This window comes from Haematobia irritans, chromosome 2, assembly GCF_050003625.1.
Source record: "Haematobia irritans isolate KBUSLIRL chromosome 2, ASM5000362v1, whole genome shotgun sequence".
Classification (NCBI taxonomy): Eukaryota; Metazoa; Arthropoda; class Insecta; order Diptera; family Muscidae; genus Haematobia; species Haematobia irritans.
Window position 1 is genome coordinate 42,734,530 of NC_134398.1, and position 22,498 is coordinate 42,757,027.

At 24.4% G+C, this 22,498-nt stretch overlaps 1 protein-coding gene across 1 annotated transcript in view; it reads left to right on the forward strand.

Moving 5' to 3' along the window:
• Window positions 1-432: 432 nt before the first annotated feature.
• The window catches only part of dsf (nuclear receptor dissatisfaction), a gene marked incomplete at its 5' end in the record, with an annotated part of 97,622 nt that continues 75,556 nt past the window's right edge, over window positions 433-22,498 (forward strand). Inside the window, 2 exons of the mRNA XM_075294322.1 lie at window positions 433-520; window positions 5,915-6,076. Coding sequence (XP_075150437.1) covers window positions 433-520; window positions 5,915-6,076 — 250 coding nt within the window. The remainder of the gene's footprint in view (window positions 521-5,914; window positions 6,077-22,498) is intronic.

Sequence of the window (22,498 nt, forward strand, 5' to 3'; positions counted from 1 at the left end):
GTCAATTGTCACTAATTCACTGGGTTATATGGCAAATACTTTGGCTATTTGATCCTTAGAAGGGGAGAAATTTTTAAGCTATGCCATTGATGATGGTGTGTGTGTGTGAGTGAGTGTTTGTCTCTCTTACTACCAGGTCTTTGTTTTGACAAGTGTCCGTGTCAACCGTTGAATGTTTATTGAGGAATTTTAAATGTTTCAAAAATAAAATGTTCTACGTGCTTCGACATTTGCCCAGGATTAGCAAACTAAATGGCAAGATGTACGTCAATCAAGCGAAAAAGGGGTTGTGTCTATTGATTGGCTTTTTATCAACTTTAGCTTTGGACCAAACAAAAACAAAACACAGGCTTAAGGACTTTCATGGCATTTAATGTTAATTTAAAATAATTTTATTTTCTGATCTGACTATTTATTATAACACTCATTTCATTTAAAGGTGATCGTCTCTTGGATATTCCGTGTAAAGTTTGTGGTGATCGCAGTTCTGGTAAACATTACGGCATTTACAGTTGTGATGGTAAGTAATTTAGGGAATAAAAACAACAACAAAAAAATAAAAATATGTCTATAGAAAACTTTGTCAAATTTTATTTCTGAAGAAAGATTTGACAAAATTTTATTTATGTAGAAAATTGTGACCAAATTTAATTTCTATAGAAAATTTTGTCAAAATTTTATTATTATACAAAGTTTTGTCAAAATTTATGCCTCTAGAACTTTGCCAAAATTTTATTTCTATAGAAAATTCTGCCAAAATTTTATTTCTATAGAAAAATTTGTCAAATTTTATTTCTATAGAAAATTTTTGCCAAAATGTTATTTTTATAGAAAATTTTGGCAAAATTTTATTTCTATAGAAAAATTTTGACAAAATGTTATTTCTATTAAAAGTTTAGACAAAATTTTATTTCTATAGAAAATTTTTGACAAAATTTCTATAGACAATTTTGTAAAAATTTTAATTCTGTAGAAAATTTTGTAAAAGTTTTAATTCTATAGAAATTTTTTGTCAAAATTTTATTTCTATAGCAAATTTTGTCAAAATTTTATTTCTATAGGAAATTGTGTTAACATTTTATTTTTATAGAAAATTTGGACAAAATTTTAGTTCTATAGAAAATTATGACAAAATTTTACTGCTATTGACAATTTTCTCAAAATTTTATTTGTATAGAAATTTTTTTCGAAATTTTCTTTTTAGAAAATGTTGTCAAATTTTAGTTTTTTTGTAGAAAATTTTATCAAAATTGTATTTCTATAGAAATGTTTGTCAAAATTTTATTTCTATAGAAAATTTTGTCAAAATTTTATTTCTATAGAAAATTGTTTCAACATTTTATTTCAATTTAGACAAAATTTTATTTCTATAGAAAATTTTGACAAAATTTTATTTCTATACAAAATTTTGTAAAATGTTTATTTCTATAGAAAATTTTGTCAAGATTTTATTTCTAATGAAAATTTTGTCAAAATTTTATTTCTATAGAAAATTGTGTCAACATTTTATTTCTATAGAACATTTAGACAAAATTTTATTTCTATAGAAAATTATGACAAAATTTTACTGCTATTGACAATTTTCTCAAAATTTTATTTGTGTAGAAATTTTTTTCGAAATTTTCTTTTTAGAAAATGTTGTCAAATTTTAGTTTTTTGTAGAAAATTTTATCAAAATTTTATTTCTATAGAAATGTTTGTCAAAATTTTATTTCTATAGAAAATTTTGTCAAAATTTTATTTCTATAGAAAATTGTTTCAACATTTTATTTCAATTTAGACAAAATTTTATTTCTATAGAAAATTTTGACAAAATTTTATTTCTATAGAAAATTTTGACTCTGTTGGTTAAGCTACACTTGTAGTTTAGTCAAAGCATCGTTTTAAGCTGAAATCAAAAACAACAACAATGATTAAAGAAAAAAGCCAACAATAACAAAACAAAACGAATGAAGAAAAAGAGGAAGCACGCTCGAAATAAACCCAGCCAACTGCACTCAAATAGATGATTTGACGGTGGCAAAGTAAAGGAGATATGTTTGTACGAATTTATTTCGGCATAAGCCGGCTATCGTATAAAACTTTTTTTTGGGAAGGTTCAAGTGTGGTTCACTTTTAGTTTAGTGAACTGCCTGAATTTATTCTGATAATTGGTTGATAGTTTTGCTGCAAGTAGAGGATGCTGATGAGCAATGTGGTAATTCCGAAACGTGCGTCCATCCAACCATCTTGCAGTCTATAGGGCTTTGCCCAAATAAATTTGACAAACATTCTTTTCCTCTGTTGGTTAAGCTACACTTGTAGTTTAGTCAATGTATGGTTTTAAGCTGAAATCAAAAACAACAACAAACATTTTATTTCTATAAAAAATTTTGCCAAATGTTTGTTTCTACAGAACATTTTGTTAAGATTTAATTCTATAGAAAACTTTTTCAAAATTTTATTTCTATAGAAAATTGTGTCAATATTTTATTTCTATAGAAAATTTAGACAAAGTTTTATTTATATAGAAATTTGTAACAAAATTTTATTTCTATAGACAATTTTCTCAAAATTTTATTTCTGTGGAATTTTTTCAAAAAATTTTTTTTTTCAGAAAATGTTGTCAAATTTTAGTTTTCTATGTTATAGAAAATTTTGACAAAATTTTATTTCTACAGAAAATTTTGACAAAATTTTAATTCTATATAATATTTTGACAAAATTTTTATTCTATAGAAAATTTTGTCAACATTTTATTTCTATAGAAAATTTTGTCAAAATTTTATTTCTATAGAAAATTGTGTCAACATTTTTATTCTATAGAAAATTTAGACAAAATTTTATTTCTATAGAAAATTTTGTCAAAATTTTATTTCGATAGAATATGTTGACAAAATTTTACTTCTATAGAAATTTTTGACAAAATGTTATTTCTATAGAAAATTTTGTCAAAATTTTATATTTGTAGAAAATTTTGTGAAAAATTTATTTCTATAGAAAAATTTGCCAAATTTTATTTCTATTGAAAATATAGACAAAATTTTATTTCTATGGAAAATTTTGACAAAATTTTATTTCTATAGAAAAGATTTGATTTCTAAAGAAAATTTTGTCAAAATTTTATTTTTATAGAAAATTGTGTCAACATTTTAATTCTATAGAAAATTTAGACAAAATTTTATTTATATAGAAAATTGTGACAAAATTTTACTGCTATTGACAATTTTCTCAACATTTTCGAAATTTTCTCCTTTTAGAAAATGTTGTCAAATTTTAGTTTTCTATAGAAAATTTTTGACAAAATTTTATTTCTACAGAAAATTTTGACAAAATTTTAATTCTATATAAAATTTTGACAACCTTTTTTTTTCTATAGAAAATTTTGTCAAAATGTTATTTCTATCGAACTTTATTACTATAGAAAATTTTGGCAAAATTGTATTTCTATAGAAAATTTTGGCAAAATTTTATTTTTATATAAAATTTAGACAAAATTTTATTTCTATATAAAATTCTGACAAAATTTTATTTCTATAGAAAATTTAGGCAAAATTTTATTTCTATAGAAAATTATGACAAAATTTTACTGCTATTGACAATTTTCTTAAAATTTTCTCTTTTTAGAAAATGTTGTCAAATTTTAGTTTTCTATAGAAAATTTTGTCAAAACTGTATTTCTTTAGAAAATTTTGTCAAAATTTTATTTTTATAGAAAATTGTGTCAACATTTTATTTCTATAGAAAATTTTATTTTTATAGAAAATTTAGACAAAAAGTTACATAAAGTTTTGACAAAATTTTATTTCTATAGAATATTTACATAAAATTTTATTTCCATAGGAAATTTTTGACAAAATTTTATTTCTATAGACAATTTTCTCAAAATTTTATTTCTGTGGAATTTTTTCAAAATTTTCTCTTTTACAGAAAATATTGTCAAAATTTATTTTTCTGTGGGAAATTTTGTCAAAATTTTATTTCTATAGAAAATTTCGTAAAAGTTTTATTTCTATTGAACATTTTGACAAAATTTTACTTCTATAGAAAATTGTGACAAAGTTTTCTTTTTTTAGAAATTTTTCAAAATTTTCTCTTCTATAGAAAATTTGTCAAAATTTATTTTTCGGTGGGAAATTTTGTCAAAATTTTATTTCTATAGAAAATTTTGTCAACATCTTATTTCTATAGAAAATTTAGACAACATTTTATTTCTATAGAAAATTGTGACAAAATTTTACTGCTATTGACAACTTTCTCAGAATTTTATTTCTATAATTTTGTCAAAATTTTATTTCTATAGAAAATTTTCTCAAAATTTTATTTCTATTAAAAATTTTGTGAAAATTTCATTTCTATAGAAAATTTTGTCAAAATTTCATTTCTAAAGAAAATTTTGCCAAAATTATATTTCTACAGTAAATTTTTTCAAAACTTGATTTCAATAGAAAATTTTGTCAAAATTTGATTTCTATATAAAATTTTGTGAACATTTCATTTCTATAGAAAATATGTCAAAATTTGATTTCTGTAGAAAATTATGTCAAAGTTTTATTTCTATAAAAAATTTTGTCAAAATTTTATTTCTATAGAAAATTTTGTCAAAATTTTATATCTATAGAAAATTTTGACAAAATTTTAATTCTATATAAAATTTTGACAACACTTTTATTCTATAGAAAATTTTTCAAAATTTTATTTCTATAGAAAATTTGTCAAGATTTTGTTTGTATAGAAAGTTTAAACAAAATTTTATTTCTACAGAATATTTTGACAAAATTTTACTTCTATAGAAAATTTTGACAAAATGTTATTTCTATAGAAAATTTGTCAACATTTTATTTCTATAGAAAATTGTGTCAACATTTTGTTTCTATAGAAAATTTTGTCAAAATTTTATTTCTATAGAAAATTAGACAAAATGTTATTTCTATAGAAAATTTTGTCAAAATTTTATTTCTATGGAAAATTTAGACAAAATTTTATTTCTATTGAAAATTTTGACATAATTTGATTTTTTTTGACAATTTTGTCAACATTTTATTTCTATAGAAAGTTTTGTCAAAATTTTATTTCTTTAGAAAATTTTGTCAAAATTTTATTTCTATAGAAAATTTTGTCAAAATTTGATTTCTATAGAAAATTTTGTCTCAATTTTAATTTTAATTAATTTTACTTATTTATATACATTTTTTTCAAAATTTTTTCTTCTATAGAAAATTGTGTCAAAATTTTATTTCTATAGACAATTTTCTCAAAATTTTATTTCTATAGAAATTTTTTCAAAATTTTCTTTTCTGTAGAAAATTTTGTCAAAATTTATTTTTCTATGGGAAATTTTGTCAAAATTAATTTTTCTATGGGAAATTTTGTCAAAATTAATTTTTCTATGGGAAATTTTGTCAAAATTTATTTTTCTATGAAAAATTTTGTCAAAATTTTATTACTATAGAAAACTTTGACAAAATTTTATATTCTATATTGCGAACATTTTATTTCTATTGAAAAATTTGTCAATATTTTATTTCTGCAGGAAATGTTTATCAAAATTTTATTTCTATAGAAAATGTTGTCAGCATTTTATTTCTATAGAAAATTTTGTCAAAATTTGATTTCTGTAGAAAATTATGTCAAAATTTTATTTCTATAGAAAATTTTGTGAAAATTTTATTTCTATATAAAATTTTGTCAAAATTTTATTTCTATATAAAATTTTGTCAAAATTTTATTTCTATAGAAAATTTTGTCAAAATTTTATTTCTATAGAAAATTTTGTCTAAATTTTGTTTCTATAGAAAATTTCGTCAAAATTCTATTTCTTTAGAAATTTAAAAAATATTTTTTTGTTTGTAAAATAAATGGTTAACCCATTTCCGGGCAAATTACCTACATTTTATTGACAGTTTTTAACATATTCCCCTTTATTCTCTTCCAGGTTGCTCGGGTTTCTTTAAACGCAGCATTCATCGTAATCGCATTTATACCTGTAAAGCCACTGGAGACATGAAAGGACGTTGTCCTGTCGATAAAACACATCGTAATCAGTGTCGTGCCTGTCGTCTATCCAAATGTTTTCAATCAGCTATGAATAAAGATGGTAAGTACTGGAATTTAAAAAATAAATCTACCTTCACTCAAACTGCCTTTTGTGAATGCGATGTGGCAAAGTGAGTTTTCGGGTTGGTGATAAAATAACAACACAACACCATAAAGGCAACTTCCGTTTCCTCTATACTCTCGCACACACTCACGCACAAAAACTCTTAGTCATTGGCCCATTGTTATCATTGTTTTATTAAAGAAAATAGAATTAATTATGCAAATTACGATTTATAATAAGATAACGAGTAATTTGTGGAAGAACTTTTCCTAGATTGAGTTTGCTAGCTTGTAATGGTAACGCAAACCGTTGCGGAAAATTTCTATACGGAAAATCTCATTAAAAATGTAAATGTGAACATACCGCAAGGATAATGATAATGCTAAGTGATTATAGATTATGCTCCGAGAGAAAAGTTTCCTTGTTAGATTTTACAGAATGTTGTTAATACTTACGAGGGTCTTTGTAAAGGAATTTGTGGTTTATTATTTTTACTTGGGAGGTAATTGTAATGAATTGTTGGTAAATTGATTTTTATTGAGGGGTTTGTCATTTGTCGGCCATATATCCGCTTTAAAATTGATTTTTATGTGGAAGACAAACAACATCCGGTACAGCCGAAAAAGTTTGCAAATTGGCCTCAAAACCTAAATGAAGTAGGACACCAAAAATTATTAACAACATCAAATTCCTATACGCTTTAGGGTGTAACTTCATTTTAGTTTTGGGGCCAATTTGTATTATAAAAATAAACCCCTATGTTTCAAATGAAAATAAATTTCAAATTCCAAATTAATATTATGGTAGATTTTGCAAAATATTCCTCTCCAACTAAGTACCTCTTAAATTTATTTTAGAAATAAAATTTTAACGAAGTTTTCTATAGAAATGAACTTTTGAGAAAATTCTCTATAGAAATAAAATTTTGAGAAAATTCTCTATAAAATTCTACCAAATTTTCTATGGAAATAAAATTTCGACAAAATTTTCTACAGAAATAAAATGCTGAAAAAAAAAATCTGTAGAAATAAAATGTTGATAAAATTTTCTATGGAAATAAGATTTTGATAAAACTTTCTATGTAAATAAAATTTTGAGATAACTTCCTATAAAAATAAAACTTTGGGAGAATTTTCTATAGAAATAAAATTTGAGAAAATTCTCTATAGAAATAAAACTTTGAGAAAATTCTCTCTAGAAATAACATTTTGAGAAAATTCTCTATAGAATTAAAATTTTGAGAGAATTTTCTATAGAAATAAAATTTTAAGAAAATTCTCTATAGAAATAAAATTTTGACAAAATTTTCTATAGAAATGACCTTTTGAGAAAATTCTCTATAGAAATAAAATCTTGAGAAAATTCTCTATAGAAATAAAATTCTACCAAATTTTCTGTGTAAATAAAATTCTACCAAATTTTCTATGGAAATAAAATTCTACCAAATTTTCTATGGACATAAAATTTCGATAAAATTTTCTACAGAAATAAAATGTTGAAAAAATGTCTGTAGAAAAAAACTTTTCATCAAATTTTCTATATACATAAAATTTGCATAAAACTTACTATGGAAATAACATTTTGAGATAACTTCCTATAAAAATAAAACTTTGAGAGAATTTTCTATAGAAATAAATTTTTAAGAAAATTCTCTATAGAAATAAAATTTTGAGAAAATTCTCTATAGAATTAAAATTTTGAGAGAATTTTCTATAGAAATAAAATTTTAAGAAAATTCTCTATAGAAATAAAATTTTGAAAAAATTTTCTATAGAAATTACCTTTTGAGAAAATTCTCTATAGAAATAAAATTTTGAGAAAATTCTCTATAGAAATAAAATTCTACCAAATTTTCTATGCAAATAAAATTCTACCAAATTTTCTATGCAAATAAAATTTCGATAAAATTTTCTACAGAAACAAAATGTTGAAAAAAATGTCTGTAGAAATAAACTTTTCATCAAATTGTCTATATACATAAAATTTTGATAAAACTTTCTATGTAAATAACATTTTGAGATAACTTCCTATAAAAATAAATCTTTAAAAGAATTTTCTATAGAAATAATTTTTTAAGAAAATTCTCTATAGAAATAAAATTCTACCAAATTTTCTATGGAAAGTAGTACCTCTTAATTTAGTATAGAAATAAAATTTGATCGAAATTTTTTATAGAAATGAACTTTTGAGAAAATTCTCTATAGAAATAAGATTTTGAGAAATTTTCTATAGAAAAAAATTTCGATTAAATTTTCTACAGAAAAAAAAAATATTAAAAAAATGTCTGTAGAAAGAAATTTTTTATCAAATTTTCTATATACATAAAATTTTGATAAAACTTTCTGAAACAAAAAATGTTGAAAAAAAATGTCTGTAGAAATAAACTTTTCATCAAATTTTCTATATACATAAAATTTTGATAAAATTTCTATGGAAATGAGATAACTTACAATAAAAATAAAACTTTGAGATAACTTCCTATAAAAATAAAACTTTGAGAGAATTTTCTAGAAGTAAAATTTTGATAAAACTTTTTATTGAAAAAAAATTTTCTGTCCAAATAAAATTTTGACAAAATTTTCTCTAGAAATAAAATTTAAAGAAAATTTTCTATAGAAATAACATTTTGAGAAATTTGTCTATAGGAATTAACTCTTGAGAAAATTTTTACAGAAATTAAATTTTGTGGAAATTTTCTATAGAAATAAAACTTTGAGAAAATTCTCTATAGAAATAAAAATTTGAGAAAATTCTCTATAGAAATAAAATTTTTAGAAAATTATTTATAGAAATAAAATTTTGAGAAAATTTTCTATAGAAATAAAAATTTGAGAAAATTCTCTATAGAAATAAAAATTTGAGAAAATTCTCTATAGAAATAAAATTTTGATAAAATTTTCTATAGAAATAAATTTTTATTGTTTTGTTTTTTTGTTTTTTTTTTTTTATTTCAGACTAAAACCATGCGTTGTCTGAAATACAAGAGTAGTTTAGCCAACAGAGGAAAAGTATGTTTGTCAAATTTATTTGGCCAAAGCCCTTTTGGACTACAAGATGGTTGAATGTTTAGAAATAAAATATTGAGAGAATTTTCTATAGAAATAAAATGTTGAGAGAATTTTCTATAGAAATAAAATTTTGATGTAAGTTTCAATAGAACTAAAATACTGAACTTTTGAGAAAATTCTCTATAGAAATAAAATTTTGAGATTTTTTTTTAATAAAATTTTTATAAAATTTTCTACAGAAATAAAATTTTGCCAAATAATTTATGGAAATAAAATTTTGATAAAATTGTCTATAGAAATAAAATTTTGATAAACATTTCTATAGAAATAAAATTTTCATACATTTTTCCATAGAAATAAAATGAAAATTTCTTTCTATAGAAATAAAATTTTGAAAGAATTTTCTATAAAAATAAGATTTTTTTATTATGTTTGTCAAATTTATTGGGGCAAAGCCCTTAGACCATGTTTTAATAAAAATATTCTATAGAAATAAAATTTTGAAAAATTTTTTTATGGAAATAAAATTTTGATAAAATTTTCTATAATAATACAATTTTGATAAAATTTTCTATAGAAATAAAATTTTGACAAAATTTTCTACAAAACATTTTAATTTTCATACTTTTTAAGTCTATTGTAAGTTCTCCTTTTTTCCAGAAGTTGTAACTTTCCCTTATTGGTTCAAGCTAAAATCGTTAAAATGTTTAAAATTCGATACATTTACAATTAAAGAGATATTTATACATCCAAAAAAATTATCGATAATAGAAGAAATCATTATATATAATATTGCAAAATCTGAAAAAAAATTGTTGGTAACATTTTCTTCAAATTTTGGTAGTTTATTTTTGGCACGAGTGTGATTGTGCTTCGTTTTAGTGTGGGGCCTATTTTCGTTTTCTGTCGCAATTTATACATGGTTAGGATTCTTGGGGGGTGCGGACTCGGCTATAAAAAGGAGGTCTCTTGTCATTGAGCTTAACATGGAATCGGGCAGTATCAGTGATAAGAGAGAAGTTCACCACTGTGGTATCTATAGTCTAAGTGAGCCTGGTACATCGGGATGCCATATAACCTAACCTAACCTAACCTTGGGGGCCTAACGGGATTGCAACGTGATAGTGGAATAAGTGGACAGCCTTCGGCCGGGGTTTAAGATAGTCTCCTATGGACAGAGACCAACGTGGGCTAATGCGATTCCAAAATGGTAAATAATTCTGTTGAGGCTCATATTCTTTATGCAGCGTAGACCTACTTTTGGGCAATTTTTTTTGGTTTTGGGGCTCATTTTCATGAGGGATTGATCCACCGATGAAAAACTTTTTGGGGTTTGGTCGAAGCCAGAGACCCTTTGTATGCAGGGAGGCCGAAAAGGTAGATTTTTTTTACTGTTTGGCAGATTGGTAAAATTTTTGAAGTTTTGGTAGATTTTGCTAAATATTCCTCTTCAACTAAAAGGAACTTCATTTTTTTTTTTAGAAATAACATTTTTTTGTTTGGTAAAATTTTTGTTAAAATTTTTGAAGTTTTGGTAGATTTTGCTAAATATTCCTGCTCAACTGAAAGGAACTTCAACAATTTTTTATAGAAATAAATTTTTTTTGTTTGGTAGGTTTTTGGTAAAATTTTCTCCAAATTTTGGTAGAATATTTTTGGTTCGAGTGGCAACCAGGGACAACGGTGCCTACAATAGGGTCATTATAAATTTAGTGCTTCCAATTTCCATATTTTCATCATACCGTCTCTTTCTTTCAATAAATTTCTTCATACACCTTTCCATAATGTAAGACCAATTCAGAGATTTAAAACCATTGTCAATTTATAATTGAACTTTGCCACCAAAGTTCAATAGCAACTTTAAAGCTTTTAAGCCAATATTAAATGTTGCATAAAAACCCAAAAGCGATTAGCTCTTCTGTTTTTGTTTTGTTTGCAGCCATTCCCAATTGTATTTATGTACCTACGACATCATCTTAACCATGGACATGATGGGTCAGAAGAGCATCTATCTATGAAAAAGGATACACATATACGCTTTGCTGATAATAATAACAATAGTCAACTCTATATAAAAATATACAAATAAAATAGGGGAAGCTTTTTCGGAATTTATACTAAAATCAGACAATAGTGTACTTTTACACTTGGCGAAAAAAGTAGTGAAGTAATAGAGAAAAAAACGACGTTGTACCCTTATCACCAAAATATTTTGTTAATTACAATATGGTAAACCTTGCAATTTGGTTTCATCAATTCGAGAATGGCTATAGACTGCAGCAAACCTCTCAAGGAGATGGCTGAGCAGTTCAATATTCATGTAGCATGGAAAATACCATGTATTCACCGGAATATACCAGAAACAAGAAAAGGAATGGGGTGAAACCTCCATTTACACTCTAGTGAAACTACTTTATATTTATATGTAGGGTAGCTGACACGACGTCTTACCAAGGCCAACGATAATAATATGTATTGGTGTGAAAACAAAAATTCACACAAAAATCCAGGCAAAAATCCAACGGATTGAGAACAGGAGATTTTAGTGGCCATTCTGTTCATTGCTTCAATGCTGTCTTCAGGATGTTTTCCCATATTTATTTGCCAATTACTTTGACCTCACAGCACGGTTGTCACTCGAGTCATAAATAATCTACCAAAATTTGGAGAAAATTTTACAAAAAAAAAAACATAAAATACCAAAAACACAAAACTGGTATTTTGTAAAAATTTTATTTCAATAGAAAATTTTTCTCAAAATTTTATTAGTATGGAAAATTTATTCATAATTTTATTTCTATAGAAAATTTATTCATAATTTTATTTCTATAGAAAGTTTTGACAAAATTTTATTTCTATAGAAAATTTTGTTAAAATTTTATTTCTATAGAAAATTTTGTTAAAATTTTATTTCTTGTTGCTGTTTTTTGATTTCAGCTTAAAACCATACATTGACTAAACTACAAGTGTAGCTTAACCAACAGAGGAAAAGAATGTTTGTCAAATTTATTTGGGCAAAGCCCTATAGACTGCAAGATGGATGGATGGACGCACGTTTCGGAATTACCACATTTTATTTCTTGTTTTTGTTTTTATTTCTATAGAAAATTTTATTCCTATAGAAAATTTTGTCAAAATTTTATTTCTATAGAAAATTTGATACCTATAGAAAATTTTGTCATAATTTTGTTTCTATATAAAATTTTGTCAACATTTTATTTCTTTGGAAAATTTTGTCAAAATTTGTTTTCTATAGACAATTTTATCAAAATTTTATTACTATAGAAAATTTTGTCAAAATTTTATTTCTATAGAAAATTTTGTCAAAATTTTATTTCTATAGAAAATTTTGCCAAGATTTTATTTCTATAAAAAATTTTATCAAAAATTTTAGTTCTATAAAAAATTTTGTGAAAATTTTAGTTCTATAAAAAATTTTGTCAAAATTTATTTCTATAAAAAATTTGTGAAAATTTTAGTTCTATAAAAAATTTTATTTCTATAGAAAATTTTGTCAAAATTTTATTTCTATAGATAAATTGGTTGTCAAAAATTTATTTCTATAGAAACATGTGCCAAAATTTTATTTCTCTTGAAAATTTTGTTAAAATTTTATTTCTATACAAAATTTTGTCAACATTTTCTTTCTAAGAAAATTTTGTCAAAATTTTATTTCTCTGGAAAATTTGATACCTATAGAAAATTTTGTCATAATTTTATTTCTATAGACAATTTTATCAAAATTTTATTCCTATAGAAAATGTTGTCAAAATTTTATTTTTATAGAAAATTTTGTCAAAATTTTGATTCTATAGAAAATTTGGTCAAGATTTTATTCCTATAGAAAATTTTATAAAAATTTTATTTCTATAGGAAATTTTGTAAAGATTTTATTTCTATAGAAAATTTTGCCAAAATTTTATTTCAATAGAACATTTTGCCAAGATTTTATTCCTATAGAAAATTTTGTTAAAATTTTATTTCTATAGAAAATTTTGTCAATATTTTATTTCTATAGAAAATGTTGTCAAAATTTTATTTCTATAAAAAATATTAGCAAAAATTTATTTCTATAGAAAATGTTGTCAAGATTTTATTTCTATAAAAATATTAACAAAAATTTATTTCTATGGAATATTTTGTTAAAATTTTATTTCTGAAGAAGATTTTGTCATAATTTTTATTTCTATAGGAAATTTTGTCAAAATTCTAGTTCTATAAAAAATTTTGTGAAAATTTTAGTTCTATAAAAAATTTTGTGAAAATTTTAGTTCTATAAAAAATTTTGTCAAAATTTTATTTCTATAGAAAATTTTGTTAAAATTTTATTTCTATAGAAAATTTTGTAACAATTTTATTTTATTTTGTGATCATTTTATATCTCTTGAATATTTCGTTAAAATTTTATTTCAATAGAAAATATTGTCCAAATTTTATATCTATATAAAATGTTGTCAAAATTTTATTTCTATAGAAAATTTTGTCAAAATTTTATTTCTCTTGAAAATTTTGTTAAAATTTTATTCCTATAGAAAAATTTAGTTTTGTAGAAAATTTTTCAAAATTTTATTTCTATAGAAATTTTTTCAAAATTTTATTCCTATAGTAAATTTTATCAAAATTTTATTTCTATAGAAAATTTTATCAAAATTTTATTTCTATAGAAAATTTTGTCAAAATTTTATTTCTTGTTGCTGTTTTTTGATTTCAGCTTAAAACGACACATTGACTAAACTACAAGTGTAGGTTAACCAACAGAGGAATAGAATGTTTGTCAAATTTATTTGGGCAAAGCCCTATAGACTGCAAGATGGATGGATGGACGCACGTTTCGGAATTACCACATTTTATTTCTTGTTGTTGTTTTTATTTCTACAGAAAATTTTGTCAACATTTTATTTCTAAGAAAATTTTGCCAACATTTTATTTCTAAGAAAATTTTATTCCTATAGAAAATTTTGTCAACATTTTATTTCTATAGAAAATTTGATACCTATAGAAAATTTTGTCATAATTTTGTTTCTATATAAAATTTTGTCAACATTTTATTTCTATGGAAAATTTTGTCAAAATTTTATTTCTATAGACAATTTTATCAAAATTTTATTTCTATAGAAAATTTTGTCAAAATTTTATTTTTATAGAAAATTTTGTCAAAATTTTATTTCTATACAAAATTTTGTCAAAATTTTATTCCTATAGAAAATTTTATCAAAATTTTATTTCTATAGAAAATTTTGTCAAAATTTTATTTCTATAGAAAATTTTGCCAAAATTTTATTTCAATAGAAAATTTTGTCAAAATTTTATTTCTATAATAAATTTGGTCAAAATTTTATTTTTATAGAAAATTTTGTTAAAATTTTATTTCTCTTCAAAATTTTGTTAAATTTTTATTTCTACAGAAAATTTTGTCAAAATTTTCAAATTAGATCCCTCATTTGTATTCAGATGCCCTCATTGCTTCTCAAAGTGTATTTTCATGCAAACTTTCAAATATATTTACGCTATACCAAAAAAGAAAAAACAAAAGGTGGGTGGATATAATAGTCCATAAAAATAATCATAAAAGAATGGTATCCTCTGACAAAACGTGTGAACCAAAACACATTGCCCAACCATAGTCGCTGTATTCGAATCTGAATGGAGGATAACAACAACAACACAACAAGGAAGAGCTTTGAATACCAACCAAATTGAAATTATATAAAGGCTAAAGGGGCTTGATGTGAGGGTGTGTTTTTGTGAAACTGAGAGGAAAATGCGATGCGAAATAAAAATACTGTGTAAGGATGTATGCTCGAAACCGAAAACCTTTGTGCCATGATTTCAAAGAGTGAAAAAGTTTTAATGTTCAAAGGCCAAAAGTGGTGAATTATATTGAGGTGGTTGCTGCTGTTCCAGATTAGAAGGCATGTGGTGGCATTGGGTAACGCTCTCCACCAAGCTCTTGTCACAAATGATAATGGGGATGGGTCGTAGAACATTTTTACCCAAAACAATCTAATAGCGGATTACATGAATTATCCCATCTCGAAAGTGGAAAAGTGTTTTGCACTTCATGCCTTTATTTCAGTGTCAGTTTGAATGGGATTTTCGAATTTTCTATGGTCCCTGAATTGTGGGTGGCAGAGGGGTGCTGATGCTGATGGTGCGTTGTTGGCCTGAAGTTTGATGATGATGATAGTGATGACATGACATCATTTTGGCTTAAATATGACAGCAACAATTGCATTATTTTTTTTTTCGTTTGACAAATAATCTATTTAAAAACGATTAGATTGTCAAATGGGTCATTGATTATTAGCAAATTGAAATTTGTTGGCAAATGTTAATAGAAGTCCTCTATAGGGGATTTACATTTAATGGCTGACGTATTGGTAGAGATAGAGATAATATTTCCGCAAAATAGGAAATATAAAAAAAATTAGAAAATATAACACTTTTCAAAACTGTTATACGATTGGCAATGATCCTTTGATTGAAAAGTGAAATTTGCTGGCATTTAATGATGCGGATTTGCTTTTAATCTCCCGGAAATTGGGAAATATAACATAATTTAGGGAATTATAACACTTTTTAAAGCTGTTATATTTCAAAAATTGCATATAACTAATTATTAGCAAATTTAAATTTGCTAAAAATTGTAATAGGAGTCCTATATTGGGTATTTACATTTAATGTGTATCATATTTTTAAAGATTGAGATAATATTTCCGGAAATTGGGAGATATAACAGAATTTAGGAAATTATAACACATTTCGAAACTGTTATACGATAGTCATTTATTATTAGCAACATCTAGCTGGCGCCCACATAGATAACTAAAATCCCAAAACATGGTTCTTGCGGCCAGGGACGTAGTTTCGAAGTCCTCGACAGTCTGGCATGGCTGAACCTTTTCGAATGCCTTCGATAGGTCAAGCGTCACTAGGACCGTTGTTGAGTAGGTTGAGTCCTCAGTTTATATGGCTTACAAAGATGTTGTTATGATATGGACTTTAAGCATGGATTCGTACTGGAACTGAAAAATTCTCCACAAGGCTGAGGAGGATTGTTTCAAGTGTCTTGGCTACTGGTGCGAGAAGGGGAATTAATGACCTCCTTTTTAGAGAAGCTGTGAAATATGTCACCAGCATCACAGAGAGTGGATAATCCATCGCTGAAAAATTTTTTGGTATTTGTCGAAGCTGGGATTTAACCCATGACTCTTTGTATGTAAGCGGGTATGCTAACCATTTCACAACGGTGGCTCCCTATTTCCCACCCTTGTTCGAGCCTTTGCCTGGCTTCAATAGGGGAATCACCCTATCCATTTTCCAGACTTCGAATATAATGAGTGATTCCAAGGACAAATTGAGAAATCTGGTCAACTCCCAGTATTCCCAGCTGATTAAGCATTAGCATAGAAATTCCGTCGGGCCCATGGCCTTGGATGGTTTTGTGCCATTGATGGCATTGGTAACTTCGGTTAGGGTAAATTGCGGTGTCCCACTAGCTCGGAGACCACAAATGCGACGAATGGCTCTACATTTCACTCTCGAGATGCTCAACAAACAGTCGATTGGGAAACCTCTCACATCTTTTTAGATCAGTCTCCAAAGGTGACTGAGATCCCATCCGAATAAGCATCTCTCTTTTCATTTGCCAATGTCACATCATCGTTTTTTGTGCAGTTGGCTGGGTTTATTTTGGCAAAGGAAAAGAGAGATGTTTGTACAAAGATTTATTTCGGCAAAAGCCGACCATCTTAAATACTTTTCAGAAGGTTCAAGCGTGGTTCACTTTGGATTTAGTGGACTACCAGAATTTAATCTGATAATTGGTTGATAGTCTTGTTGCAAGTAGAGGATGCTGATGAGGAAAGTGGTAATTCCGAAACGTGCGTCCTTCCTACCATCTTGCAGTCTCTATAAGGCTTTGCCAAAATAAATTTGACAAATATTCTTTTCCTGTGTTGGTTAAGCTACACTTGTAGTTTAGTCAATGCACGGTTTTAAGCTAAAATCAAAATCAACGATAAAAATTTTATTTCTATAGAAAATTTTGTCAAAAATTTATTTCTAAAGAAAATTTTTTCAATATTTTATTTCTATAGAAAATTTTGTCAAAAATTTATTTCTATAGAAAATTTTGTCAAAATTGTATTTCTATAGAAAATTTTGTCAAAAATTTTATTTCTATAAAAAGAAAATTTTGAAAAAATTCTATAGAAATAACAACATTTTATTTCATGCTAACCTTTGGTCCTCATTTGGAGTCTATCAATTGCTTCATGTGCTCTCAGCATGTGTTCCGCTTGTGCTCGTCGTTTGACTTACTAATCTCTAGATTCTGATCTCTGATTGTAGGATCTGCAGGGATAGCACGCTTCTCCGCTTCTGCTGGGAAATTGGAACTCACATGAGCAATTCGACCAGAGTGTATGAAGCGAGCGATTGCTGCGTTGATGATATCCCGAAACACTCTCTGGCCAACAAGAACATGGGGCGGGAGCTCACTGAAGTGGCAAACTGTGAATTCTCTGTAGCCGTCCCAGTTGGCTTTCTTAATTAATGAACGTTCGCCGTTCAGAGGTTATAAAATCGGGGAGTAAGTCAATAATGGGAATTAAGGGGAGATAGTCGGATCCCAGTGAAATGACTGGTTGCCAGAATATGTCATCTATCAGACTAGATTACACTAAAGACATGTCTGGCGAGCAGCTGCATTCACCCATAATTCTCGTGGGGGCCTCATCGTTCACCGTGCAAAATTTGGAGTCATCTATCTGATCTGCCAAAGCTATGCTTCTCTGTTCGTTACCCAGGAGGGCATTGAAGTGTCCTAGCACCAATCGGTTGTGTCCTCACTATAGCCACTCCATATTTGGGTTATAACCTGGAGCACAGCCAACAACCGGCGGTTGTTTATCTCTATCTCGGTAGCTTCAGACTTGAGTGCTACCCCCATACACTCCATGTAGGGGTCACTGACACGGTTGCCACAGTTGGTGGAATTCTACCAATATTGATAGATGTTTTACAGTTTGGAAGGATGGTACTTCATAATTATTCTATAGAAATAAAATTTTGACAACATTTTCTATAGAAATAAAATTTTGGCAAAATTTTCTACAGAAATCAAATTTTGACAAAATGTTCTATAGAAATACAAATTTAACAAAATTTTCTATAGAAATACAATTTTGATAAAATTTTCTATAGAAATAAAATTTTTGTTGTTTTTGATCTCAGCTTAAAACCATGCATTGACTAAACTACAAGTGTAATTTAACCAAAAGAAGGCTCAAGTATAGTTCACTTTGGGTTGAATGAATTACCCGAATTTATTCTGATAATTGGTTGATAGTTTAGCTGCAAGTAGAGGATGCTGATGAGGTATGTGGTAATTCCTAAATAGCTGCACATCCAACAATCTTGCAGTCTATAGGGCTTTGACCAAATAAATTTGACAAGCATACTTTTCAAAATAAAATTTTAACAAAATTTTCTGTAGGAATAAAATTTTGACAACATTTTCTATAGAAATAAAATTTTGCAAAATTTTCTGTAGAAATAAATTTTTGACAAAATTTTCTATAGAAATAACATTTTGACAAAATTTTCTATAGAAATAAAATTGTGACAAAATTTTCTATAGAAATAAAATTATGACAAAATTTTCAATAGAAATGAAATCTATAGAAATAAATTTTTTACAAAATTTTCTATAGAAAAAAAATTTCGACAAAATTTTCTATAGAAATAAAATTTTGACAATATGTTCCATAGAATTAAAATTTTGACCAAATTTTCTGTAGAAATAAAATTTTGACAAAAGTTACTCTAGATATAAAAATTTGATAAAATTTTCTATAAAAATAAAATTTTGACAAAATTTTGTATAGAAATAAAACTTTGTCAAAATTTTTTATAGAAATAAAATTTTGACAAAATTTTCTGTAGAAATAAAATTATGACAAAATTTTCTATAGAAATGAAACTTTTACTATAGAAACAAAATTGTTTATATAAATAACATTTTGACAAAATTTTGACAACATTTTATACAGAAACAAAAATTGTGACAAAATTGTTTATAGAAATAAAATTTTGACAAAATTTTCTGTAGAAAGAAAATTTTGATAAAATTTTTTATAGAAATAAAAATTTGACAAAATTTTCTATAAAAATCAAATTTTGACAAAATTTTGTATTGAAATAAAACTTTGACAAAATTTTCTATAGACATAAACTTTTGATAAAAGTTTCTATAGAAATAAAATTTTGGAAAAATTTTCTATGGAAATAAAATTATTGCAAAATTTTCTATAGAAATAAAATTTTGGCAAAATTTTGACCACAATTTTGACAACATTTTATATAAAAACAAAAATGGTGACAAAATGGTTTATAGCAATACAATTTTGACAAAATTTTCTGTAGAAATAAAATATTGACAAAATTTTCTATAGAAATAAAATTTTGAAATATTTCTTATAGAAATAAAATTTTGACAAAATTTTTCTGGAAATAAAATTTTGACAAACATTGTTACAAAATTTTCTATAGAAATAAAATTATGACAAAATTTTCAATAGAAATGAAATCTTTACAAAATTTTCTATAGAAATAAATTTTTTAAAAAATTTTCTATAGAAATATAATTTTGAAAAAATTTTCTATAGAAATAAAATTTTGACAAAATTTTCTATAGAAATGAAATTTTTTCTATAGAAACAAAATTTTGACAAAATTTTCTATAGAAATGAAATTTTTTCTATAGAAACAAAATTTTGACAAAATTTTCTATAGAAATGAAGTTTTTACAAAATTTTCTATAGGACTAAATTTTGAAAAAATTTTCTATAGAAATAAAATTTTGACAAAATTTTCTATAGAAATAAAATTATGAGAAATTTTCTATAGAAATGAAACTTAGAAATCAAATTTTGACAAAATTTTGTATTGAAATAAAACTTTGACAAAATTTTCTATAGACATAAAATTTTGATAAAAGTTTCTATAGAAATAAAATTTTGGAAAAATTTTCTATGGAAATAAAATTATTACAAAATTTTGTATAGAAATAAAATTTTGTTAAAGTTTTGACAACAATTTTGACAACATTTTATATAAAAACAAAAATGGTGACAAAATTGTTTATAGAAATACAATTTTGACAAAATTTTCTGTAGAAATAAAATATTGACAAAATTTTCTATAGAAATAAAATTTTGAAATATTTTTTATAGAAATAAAATTTGGACAAAATTTTTCTGGAAATAAAATTTTGACAAACATTGTGACAAAATTTTCTATAGAAATAAAATTATGACAAAATTTTGAATAGAAATGAAATCTTTACAAAATTTTCTATAGAAATAAATTTTTTAAAAAATTTTCTATAGAAATACAATTTTGAAAAAAAAATTTCTATAGAAATAAAATTTTGACAAAATTTTCTATAGAAATAAAATTTTGACAAAATTTTCTATAGAAATAAAATTTTGACAAAATTTTCTATAGAAATTAAATTATGACAAAATTTTCTATAGAAATGAAATTTTTTCTATAGAAAAAAATTGTTTATAGAAATAACATTTTGACAACATTTTATATAGAAACAAAAATGGTGACAAAATTTTTCATAGAAATAAAATTTTGACAAAATTGTTCATAGAAATAAAATTTTGACAAAATTTTGTATAGAAATAAAAGTTTGACAAAATTTTCTATAGAAATAAAATTTTGATAAAAGTTTCTATAGAAATAAAATTTTGCAATTTTTTCTATAGGAATAAAATTTTGACAAAATTTTTATAGAAATAAAATTTTGACAAAATTTTCTATAGAAATAACATTTTGACAAACATTGTGACAAAATTTTCTATAGAAATAAAATTGTGACAAAATTTTCTATAGAAATAAAATTATGACCAAATTTTCTATAAAAATAAAATTTTGACAAAATTTTCTGTAGAAATGCAATTTTGAAAAAATGTTCTATATAAATAAAATTTTGACAAAATTTTCTATAGAAGTAAAATTTTGACAAAATTTTCTATAGAAATAAAATTATGACAAAATTTTCTATAAAAATAAAATTTTGACAAAATTTTCTATAGAAATGCAATTTTGAAAAAATGTTCTATATAAATAAAATTTTGACAAAATTTTCTATAGAAGTAAAATTTTGACAAAATTTTCTATAGAAATAAAATTATGACATAATTTTCTATAGAAATGAAATTTTTATTATAGAAACAAAATTGTTTATAGAAATAACATTTTGAAAAAAATGTTCACAACATATTGTTTACAAACAAAATGGTGACAAAATTATTTATAGAAATAAAATTTTGACAAAATTTTCTGTAGGAATAAGATGTTGACAAAATTTTCTCTAGAAATAAAAATTTGACAAAATTTTCTGTAAAAATAAAATTTTGACAAAATTTTTGATAGAAATAAAACTTTGACAAAATTATCTATAGAAATAAAATTTTATAAAAGTTTTTATAGAAATAAAATTATGACATAATTTTCTATAGAAATGAAATTTTTATTATAGAAACAAAATTGTTTATAGAAATAACATTTTGACAAAATTTTCACAACATTTTGTATACAAACAAAAATGGTGACAAAATTGTTTATAGAAATAAAATTATTACAAAATTTTCTATAGAAATAAAATTTTGACAAAATTTTCTATAGAAATAAAATTTTGACAAAATTGTCTATAGAATTAAAATTTTGACAAATTGTAATTTGGAAATAAAGTTTTTACAAAATTTCCTATTATTAGTCTTTGGTCTTAATTTTGTTAGATAATTTTTGGCTCGAGTGGCAACCCTGGTCACTGGTATCTGCCACAAGCGAGGTCTATATGGAACGGTGCAATGTGAAAGCCAAGGCATTCAGCTTTGTCTCTTGAATCACAGTGACTTCAATTCATTTCAGATTCATAAAATCTAGAATTGCACTCATTTTACCTCAGAGCCCGTTACAATTAAATTGCAGAAATGATGGCCAATGAGTTGGATCCATCAATCTGGTACAGAAAAGCCGACCGTAAACACGTGTGATTTTGAACAATTAATATTTTTTGATTGGCGTCGGTGATTAATAGTTGCATTTCCGTGTTTGAAAAAAAAATATAATTAAAAATTAACTGCATCAAATTCACTTTTGCAATTGAAATTCACCTTTGCAATATGGAAGCCATAATACTTGTCTATATATCTATGTTTTTTTTTTTTAACAAAAACACCAAGCCACCTAATGATATTCATGATGTTGGCTTAATAGCTACACTATATTATTTCTATTTATATTTTTTGCACCAAAATAAATATTAAAATATAAAATCAAAAAAACAAAAAATGGCTCTATTATATGGCATTGAAATGTTAGCTTTTCTCTC